The sequence below is a fragment of the Trachypithecus francoisi genome, unplaced genomic scaffold (genome assembly GCF_009764315.1).
Source record: "Trachypithecus francoisi isolate TF-2019V2 unplaced genomic scaffold, Tfra_2.0 Lachesis_group10, whole genome shotgun sequence".
NCBI classification, from domain to species: Eukaryota; Metazoa; Chordata; class Mammalia; order Primates; family Cercopithecidae; genus Trachypithecus; species Trachypithecus francoisi.
In genome coordinates this window covers 73,531,781-73,541,767 of record NW_022681455.1, presented here as the reverse complement: position 1 = coordinate 73,541,767, position 9,987 = coordinate 73,531,781, and the positions used below count along the sequence as shown (strand labels likewise).

At 47.5% G+C, this 9,987-nt stretch overlaps 1 protein-coding gene across 1 annotated transcript; it reads left to right on the top strand.

The window, feature by feature from the left end:
• The first annotated feature begins 199 nt into the window (after positions 1 to 199).
• Positions 200 to 9,762, top strand: LOC117088561 (nuclear pore complex-interacting protein family member B11-like). The gene is made up of 9 exons (XM_033219830.1): positions 200 to 687; positions 3,612 to 3,713; positions 4,697 to 4,757; positions 4,867 to 4,902; positions 4,978 to 5,036; positions 5,154 to 5,248; positions 6,718 to 6,791; positions 8,547 to 9,594; positions 9,707 to 9,762. The coding sequence occupies exons 1-9, from the start codon at positions 320 to 322 to the stop codon at positions 9,760 to 9,762; spliced, it is 1,899 nt and encodes a 632-aa protein (XP_033075721.1). The 5' UTR covers positions 200 to 319.
• The last annotated feature ends 225 nt before the right edge of the window (positions 9,763 to 9,987 follow it).

The following is a 9,987-nucleotide window of genomic DNA, read 5'->3' as shown; positions in this document are numbered from 1 at the left end:
CACCAGGCTGGAGTGCAATGGTGTGATCTCAGCTCACTGCAACCTCTGCCTCCCGGGTTCAAGCAGTTCTCCTGCCTCAGCCTCCCGAGTAGCTGGGACTACACGCGTGTGCCACCAGGCTTACCTAATTTTTGTATTTTTAGTAGAGACGGAGTTTCACCATCTTGGCCAGGCTGGTCTTGAACTCCTGACCCTGTGATCCACCCACCTCGGCCTCCCAAAGTGCTGGGATTACAGGCATGAGCCACCGCACCTGGCAGTCATTCTTAAATTATTATTTCCTAGGTGTCTTTCCTCAAGATTGTCTTAAAGTTACAAAATGTACATGACAGATCCACGGATGTACAGCGGAGAGGCTGGAGGTCCAATAGCCGTAGGCAAGAAGGTATGGCTGTGTTGGAATCCCCATAGCATGGAAATGAGTTTGACCTGGAAAGGGAAAGAACAGCTTCTTACCCTCAGGTTTCTCACCTTCTCCTCTCTTCACCCTCACCAAGGGCTGAGGTCCACTTGTACACACAGAAAGAAAAGGGTTTCTTCCTTTCCGGGAATTAAAATTGCCCTGGAAGACCTCTTTACTTCACGGAGCTTTATGGAAGCCAGAGCTCGAGCTGAAGTCCATAAGGTGACAAGGAAGGTCAACAGTCATTACCAAATCAATGGACAGAGGAAGACTACCGAGAAAGGGTAAGATGTGCCTTGACACAAACACTGTTGTATGAACCATGTGCCGATCAAAGTAGACAACTGTAATGTCCTTGAGAATATTTTCTGCAATATTTGTGGCAGATTCAGTGGGTACAAAATTGAGTTTGTCCTTTCTGCTTGATTAGTGTAATCTGCATAACTCCTTTCCCTTCCTACATTCTTGTTTGTAATTTTTTGGGGGGAACAGGAGGTGCTAGTACTGGCATTGGTTTTCCTTTCTCTCTCGCGCTTTTTTTTTTTTTTTTCCCCTGAGACGGAGCTTTGCTCTTGTTGCCCAGGCTGGAGTGCAATGGCACAATCTCGGCTCATTGCCTTTTGGGTTCAAGCGATTCTCCTGCCTCAGCCTCCCAAGTAGCTGGGATTACAGGTGCCCACCACCAAGCCCAGCTGATTTTTGTATTTTTACTAAAGATGGGGTTTCACCATGTTGTCCAGGCTGGTCTCGAACTTCTGACATCAGGTGATCCACCCGCCTCAGCCTCCCAGACTGCTGGGATTAGAGGCGTGAGCCACCACTATTTTTTTTTTTTTAATTTTGAGATAGAGTCTCACTCTGTCGCCCAGGCTCGCGTGCTGTGGCGCGATCTTGGCTCACTGCAACCTCTGCATCCAGGTTCAAGTAATTCTGCCTCAGCCTCCCAAGTAGCTTGAATTATAGGTGTGTGCCACCACACTTGGCCAATTTTTTTTTTTTTTTTTGAGACAGAGTCTCACTCTGTCACCCAGGCTAGAGTGCAGTGGTGTGATCTTGGCTCACTGCAACCTCTGCCTCCCAGGTTCAAGCGATTCTTCTGCCTCAGCCTCTTGAGTAGCTGGGACTACAGGCACATGCCACCACGCCCAGATAATTTTTGTATTTTTAGTAGAGACAGGGTTTCACCATATTGGCCAGGCTGGTCTTGAACTCCTGATATCATGATCCACACACCTCAGCCTCCCAATGTGCTGGGATTACAGGCTTGATCCACCGTGCCCGGCCCAATTTTTGTATTTTTAGTAGAGACAGGGTTTCACCATGTTGGCCAGGCTAGTCTTGAACTCCTGACCTCAGGTGATCCGCCTGCCTCGGCCTCCCAGAGTGAGCCACGGCACCTGGCTTGGATTGTTGAATTTAATGCTTGGGTCACCTCCAGATTCATTTTCTCAGTCTTTCACATTTTGGTCATATTACATTGTATTTTGCTGCCATATGACTGATCTTTTTTTGTTAAATGTGAGATACTTGTTAAAAAAATATTTAGGAATGAATTGAGGCCCACTAGCATGTTATCTTGCTGCAGAAGAGATGGGAGTCTACTTCTGGGGGTTGGTCAGGCAGCAGTTAAGGTCATTGGTGCAGGCTCAGTCCCTACAAAGGCCAGGGTATTTCCTGTCCACCTCTATTCTGGTGTGTGACTCTTCTGGGTCTCAACCAGAGCCAGTGGACTTCAGTACGGGTCACCTTCATTGCCAGACCCTCAATCCACTTGTTTTCCATCTAATCCCATGCATGTGTACAAAAGCTGCTCTGATTCTTTGCATCTCGTAGTCCCTTCTGGAATTCAGCAATGAAACTCAGGGATATGGGTTCCAAATGCGAGGCCGACCTTCGTCCTGGGTTTCCTTCTTCTCCATCTTGACCTCATGTCTCTTTACTGCCATGTTAGCAATTGATGCCTTCAATCATGGGTTTTATATTCTGTTTGGTGTCCCCCATTGTTCTTATGGGAGATCAGAAGCTTCAGATGCACTTACGTCAACTCAAGAGCAGAACGCTTCCTTAGCTTCCCTCCAGAGTCAGGTTTTGTGTTTCTAGTTCCCAAGTGCACAGCAGGAGTAGTGATGTCCTCACTGGCTTCTCATTTGCATTAAACTGTGAGCTCCTTTAGAGTGGGAACAGGACCCTGCTCCCATTGCATCCTCAGGACCTCACCACACACTCCGTGCTTAAGGCCACTCCAGACAGCATGTGCTAAAGGATGCCCTGTGGTCAGAAACAAGTGCAGTAACTTTCTCTTTGAAGTGTGTTTGTCCCTGTTTCCTAGGGTTCTTTGAATTTTATACATCCTTCCTATAAAATCAAGTATCAGGTGAGATCCTTAGGATCAGGACCATGAATCAAGTAGTGTGAGGGCAACACAGCAAACCTACCTTTTTAGGCCATTTCCTTTTTCTACCCTCACTCTCTGTGAACTGAACCTTGTTAGAGTCAGTCAACACCAGGGTGGATGGTTTGCAGTTGTCACCTATTTTCAGGACATAACACCCTGACTTAGGAGCCATTCCGATCATTTCTAATCCAATAGATGCGCTCAGCATTCAGATTGCCTTTTCTCTCAACCAGGATCTTTAAAGTCAATGACAAGAGTTCCAGTCCTGAATCATGGCAAAATGCAGTCGTGAACTGCAGGGTTAATGACACCATATTCTGGAAGGATCTCTCTGAGACTGATTGGGTTCTGGCATCAGCCTCTGACTGAGAATCAGGTCTTCCACAGGAGGAGTCAGATGAGGAGCAATCCTCTGCTCCCGATGGAGTTAGTTGTGATGAGTTGGGGAGGTCTGGTTTTTCACACTGAAAATGGGCTTTTGCTGTGTCAAGCACAAAACTGACCCCAGAGACACACATAGTGCACCTTATAGAAGCTTTTAATAGTCTTTATTTACTAAAGAATAGGACTATAGAACTATGAAGATGAGCTGGAAATGACACGTGACTTGCCAGCAGTCCAGAGTGTGATTTTTCTTTGTCTCTCAAGGGGAGGTGTCAGTTCTCCCTTCGGTTGTGAGAATCCGTTGGTTCGTTTGTAGGAAGGTTGCGGGAGAGACTTTTGAATCACAGCCTTCAGATGCCAGAAGGGCAGAGAGGATCCCACGCAGGCTAGTGAATCATGTGTGTGCATTTCTGTCCCTTCTCATCTCAGGAAGCTGAGAATGAAAGAACGTGAGCCAGCAGAAAAGGAGAAGCAGCTATCAGAGGCAGAGGAAAATGGGAAATTGGTTATGAAAAAAATACACACCTACAAGTGAGTTCAGAAACTGAACCCCACCCTCTTGGGTGTTGTTTTTAACCTTTGTACAATGTTTAGACCTAGTAAATAGAGAAATAGAAACAAATGGTCAGAAGACATATCGAGAGAGAGAGAGAGAGAGTTCACAAAAGAGAAAACAAAGTACCTTAAGATTTACCAGTGACCAAAAGATGTGAAGTAGGAAAACATCTCCTGACCCCATTAACAGCTAGACTGTGTGGAAACTCAGTTCACACCAGCCATTCTAGGGGTGGTGTGAGTTGTCATCCTTAGGAAAGTGTGTTGTCGTAGAATCAACCACATCCTTCAAAAGGACTATGCCTGTTTCTAAGCCCAGCTGTTTCTGCCCTGTGAAACATGGCAAGGAGATTAATACAAAGAGAAGAGAGCTTTATGATAAAAAATGCCCAATGAAAGACGAATTAGGGATATACTGAGAATGGGGAAGGAAATTGTCTACTCAGAAGTTAGCAGGCATTAAGCAAAAGAGGAGAAATCAATATAGCAACAGTTTGGATCAGACTGTACTTTTTTTTTTTTTTCTGAGACAGAATCTCCCTCTGTCACCCAGGCTGGAGTGCAATGTGTGATCTCAGCTCACTGCAACCTCCGCCTCCCAGGTTCAAGCGATTCCCCTGCCTCAGCCTCCCGAGTAGGTGGGATTATAGGTGCCTGCCACCACGCCCGGCTAATTTTTTGTGTTTTTAGTAGAGATGGGGTTTCACTGTATTAGCCAGGATGGTCTCGATCTCCTGACCTTGTGATTCACCCACCTTGGCCTCCCAAAGTGCTGGGATTACAGGCGTGAGCCACTGCACTCGGCCCAGACTGTACTTTTATAGCCATCTGAAATATGTTTTCTAGCTATAGATAGATTGTGTAAGGGTACAGTTGTGAGGATAACAGAAACATGGCAGATTATTTAAAATCATCCTGAAAGTGATGCTTTATCTGATGAAAGTGATTGTAATCCATAGGGAATCGTTTCAAGGCACGCAAGAGTTGCGGTGGTGGGCAGAGGACTCCTACAGACGCAAAGTAAGGACCTTCCTCCCCACGGTTGCAGGATTGTTCAGTGCTGATGCAGATGATGCCATGGCCCTTAGATTCTCTCAACATTCAATTTCTCATGTGTTGGCTTTTTCAGATGGCCCCTTCTGCAAGAAAGGCTCTTGACAACGAGGTAAGTTTGTTTGTTTTCCTTGCTTTTGGACATAGTCTGCCAGGTCAGAACGTGGATGTATTTTTCTCCCCACAGCTCTTTGCTCAAACCTTGCAGTGGGAGATGGCCGAGAGGAAGGCTTACAAGCAGCACAGGTAGGTCATTGTGATGGACATTTTAAAGGATGTGTTGGTTTTAAGATAAAGCTTTGAGTGTCTAGTAAAGAACTTGGTGTTTTAATTCTTCAAGTCAATTCTTCCTCTGTCTTGTAGGTGTGAAATGAGGGAAAAGCAGAGAATGCCAGAGAGACACATGAGTGAGGAGTCAGTCCGGGAACGACCGGGCCTAAAGAACCCTTTCTGGAGAGGTAGGAGCTCGCTGTGAAGGCAGCTGCTTAATTTCTGCTACACAATCCACACACCCTGCTTCTCCTTTTGGGGGTGAGGGCTCGGGTGGGGTCATTGTTATGTTTCCTGGAAACGATTCCAAGCACTTACAAAGAGAACAGTTGTCCTGCTAGGTGGTGGGACCCTATTTATCTCAGGTGCCCTAGCTGAATGGCTCTTGGCTGGTCCCCTGTGAATGGTGCAGCTCAGGCCGCTCCACCGACTGTGGACATTGCCGCACCCTGATGTCTTGGTTACTTTTAACTGAGGAGATGAGCCTAGAAGGCAAATGGGCCAGCTCCCTTTTCCACCTTGACTCAGTGTGAAGGCTTTCTTTTTCTTTCATTTGAGAAAACAACAATAGCACTTTAGAATGGGAGCCACATGTGGGGATGAGAGCATAGATTTTCTGGCCATGTCTTCATGGATCAATACTGTAGCATGAGATCTGCTTTAAGAAAAGAAGCAGGCTGGGCGCGGTGGCTCATGCCTGTAATCCCAGCATTTTGGGAGCCCGAGGCGGGCGGATCACAAGGTCAGGAGATCGAGACCATCCTGGCTAACATGGTGAAACCCCGTCTCTACTAAAAATACAAAAAAAATTAGGTGGGTGTGGTGGCGGGCGCCTGTAGTCCCAGCTACGTGGGAGGCTGAGGCAGGAGAATGGCATGAACCCGGGAGGCAGACTTGCAGTAAGCTAAGACCGTACCACTGCACTCCAGCCTGGACGACAGAGCGAGACTCTGTCTCAAAAAAAAAGAAGAAGTATTTATTTACACTTTTTGGAACTTCCTTCATTCTTTTTGTTTGTTTAAGTTGTTTATTGTCAACTATATAACTCCATGAGTAAGTTAAATTTCTATGTAATCTTACTCCTCTAACATTTGAAGTGGAACCCTACAACTTTCCAGTTAATTTCTGTAGCTCTTACCTTTTCTCATGACTCTTCATCTTTTTATGCCCATTTCTGTTCATAAGTATTGGTAATACCTGGCCAGGTATGAAAGTTAGATTAACGATGAATCCACAGAATTTTAAATGCCCCTATGGCTTGAAGAAGAGGAGCAGTGTTGTTGCTATCCAGGGTTTACTGATCTTCTTCCAAACATGGCTGTTCCTGTTCTAATTTTGAGTCTGTGCTGACATGATGAGTGAGTTCCTCTGATATGTACTGATTTAGAGCTCATTTCCAGCTGGTTAGAGCCCGACCTGTTCACAGCCTGTTGAGAATTAAGAATAGCCCTGGACCAGGGCTCTGTGGTGTCTTCCTCAAGGATGAGGGCCCTGAGGGCTCCAGATTCCTCTGGGGCATGTGGTCAAGAAACCCTGCGCCTGTGGTAAGGGACCTGTGTGGCAGAGAGTGAGATGGCAGTGGAGGGTGTGGAGGGTTTCTTACTCTGCACAGAACATGCAAGCCAGATTTGGCCCCATTCCCTTCTCTGGCCCTTAGCATCTTCAGGACCTCATTCGGTTCCCATGAGGAGCAGCCACTGCGTCCCAGCTAGAAACACAGAGAAGACAAAGGTAAATGCTGGGGTGGTTTTCAGTCTTCCTACGTCAGGACACTTTGGTCTTTTCCTACAACGCCCTCTCCTGGCCTGGCCTCTGCTCTGTGAGTTCTGGGGTGCCTTTTCTGTCTTGACTTTTTCAGAAGCAAAATCTTCCCCATGAGCTTTCAGGCTTCTCCGTTCCCGGCTGATCATCGTTGGTGGCACCTCCAGAATCCATAAATGCTCAGGGGCTGACGGCTGAAGGGCTTTTACTGTTCTGTTTCCAGAACCAACACGAGGAGGTGCCACTGACCTCCACTACTGTAGGTCTCATGGTGCAGTGAACTCCCACTGACCCTCTTTACTCAAGATGTTGTGAGATCTCATTTCTGAAATATGTGGGGTTTTCCTTCCTTTGCTGTGATTTTGTTTGTTTTCTGCTCTAAGGTAGGAGATTAACATTTGAAATATCTGCTGTATTCCCAGAAGATAGTGAAAACTCATTAATCCAACATTAATTTGTGCCTTGTGCAATTTTGAATACTCTTTGACAAGGCCAATTCCATAGTCCATCACAGTCCCATCCCTCTTGGTAACTGTGTGGTGCAAAAACACCTTCGTGCCCACCCAGTGGTGCCGCTGATCTAATATTCTCAGTGTCAGAGGTTCCGTATTTGTAATAGCAAATAGGCCCCTAGTGGGAGTTAGTGAAGCGTGAATGTAACTTATTACCAAGGGACAATTCCAAATGAAGGCCTTAAATGATGCTCAGCTAAGCTGCTTCTTGTGTGGCCTCTGTGCCTTCAACAGCTGCCGAGTCCTATGATTACACATCATGGGACTTGTACACTTGAAGTCAAACACATTTTTAAAACTTGCTTTGTTTAGAATTCCCACCTCATTTTTCCATGGACAAAAGTATTCTTTATATCATAATGCACTTACAATTTGGTATTACCTGGGAGTGAAAAGAAATATGACAGCCATGCCTAACTGACTTCTTGATGTAGGATTGTTCTGTCAGAAAACCCTCTCCCAGGTCCCCTGCAGCTCTTCAGGAATCCACATCTCCCCAGAACTCTTTGTTCTCATGGGTGGCACCTCCAGAGTGAAGGAGATCCTTTGTCAAGAAGGGAAACAGAGGGGAAATGAGAGGGTCCTGCAGGGAGAGCTGAAATCAACTTCCACTCGGCCTCTTGCAAGCTTTGTGACCCTGGGCACATTTTCTCCTTCCTCTGCAAACCTCTGTTTTCTTAGATTTTGAGCAGGGTGGTCACACTGAGCTTGCAGAGTTCTGAGAATCAGAGACAGAACATAAAAGGCCTGGAAAACATTCTCCAAAAAGAAGCTGCAACATGTGCGGACAATGGGCTTTTCATGCTTCTCTTACTGTCTGTTGACCTGGTGCAAGGAAAATGCTCTGGTGACGGCTGTGAGGGAGGAGTGAGGATAGACATAGACACTCCTGTGTCTCAAACATGCTGCTTTATGACTCCGTTATGACTCTGTCTTCCCTGGGGCAGGACCCCAGCCTGCCTACATTTGCAGACAGACACAGTGGCATGTGGAGACAACAGTGTGTCCCAGTGACTCTTCTTTATTCCCCAGCTGTCGGCAGTACTCAGTGGAAGAGTGATATTATAACGCTGGTAATGCTATTTTGAAACCTGGAGGGTGGAAAGGTGCAAAAAACTATCACCAGCAACAGTAGGTGCAGCCTGTGTTGGTGGTGGTAATTTTGTCCATCAAATGAATATATGTGAAGACATTTCCTCCTTCTGCCCTACAGGTCAGTATGGTTGCAGGAAAGCATCATCATTTCTCAGGATTGGCCTACTACCCGCCCTACCTCATGGCTGAACCTTTAAGACAATGGATGGCGCACCAGATGCCTCCTCCATCTCAGGATCATCTGGGAGCTCAACCACTTCCATCAGCTAAACGTTTTCTGGGACCTCTGACTATTTCTCAACTCAAGTGTCCCCTAGGACCTCAAGAACCTTCTACAACTGATGATTTTCTGAGACCACAGAGCCCTCCAGTTGACTGTCCCCTGGGACCTCAAGCATTTTCTCCAGCTGATGACTCTCTGAGGCTGCAGACACCTCACGGGTGTCTTCCGGTACCTCCTCCACCTTCTTCAGCTGATGACTATCTGACACTGCAGACGCCACCCGAGTGTCTTCGGGCACCTCTTCCACCTTCTCCGCCTGATGATTTTCAGACACTGCAGACGCCACGCGAGGGTCTTTCGGCACCTCTTCCACCTTTTCCGCCTGATGATTTTCAGTCACTGCAGACGCCACCCGAGTGTCTTCGGGTTCCTCTTCCTCCTTTTCCGCCTGATGACTTTCAGACACTGCAGACGCCACCCGAGTGTCTTTGTGCACCTCTTCCACCTTCTCCGCCTGATGATTTTCAGACACTGCAGACGCCACCCGAGTGTCTTCGGGCACCTCTTCCACCTTCTCCGCCTGACGATTTTCAGACACTGCAGACGCCACGCGAGGGTCTTTCGGCACCTCTTCCACCTTTTCCGCCTGATGATTTTCAGTCACTGCAGACGCCACCCGAGTGTCTTCGGGTTCCTCTTCCTCCTTTTCCGCCTGATGACTTTCAGACACTGCAGACGCCACCCGAGTGTCTTTGTGCACCTCTTCCACCTTCTCCGCCTGATGATTTTCAGACACTGCAGACGCCACCCGAGTGTCTTCGGCACCTCTTCCACCTTCTCCGCCTGATGATTTTCAGACACTGCAGACGCCACCCGAGTGTCTTTGTGCACCTCTTCCACCTTCTCCGCCTGATGATTTTCAGACACTGCAGACGCCACCCGAGTGTTTTTGGGTACCTCTTCCACCTTCTCCGCCTGATGATTTTCAGACACTGCAGACGCCACCCGAGTGTCTTTGTGCACCTCTTCCACCTTCTCCGCCTGATGATTTTCAGACACTGCAGACGCCACCCGAGTGTCTTCGGGTACCTCTTCCACCTTCTCCGCCTGATGATTTTCAGACACTGCAGACGCCACGCGATTGTCTTCAGGTACCTCTTCCACCTTCTCCGCCTGATGATTTTCAGACACTGCAGACGCCACCCGAGTGTCTTTGGGCACCTCTTCCACCTTCTCCGCCTGATGATTTTCAGACACTGCAGACGCCACCCGAGTGTCTTCGGGTACCTCTTCCACCTTCTCCGCCTGATGATTTTCAGACACTGCAGATGCCACG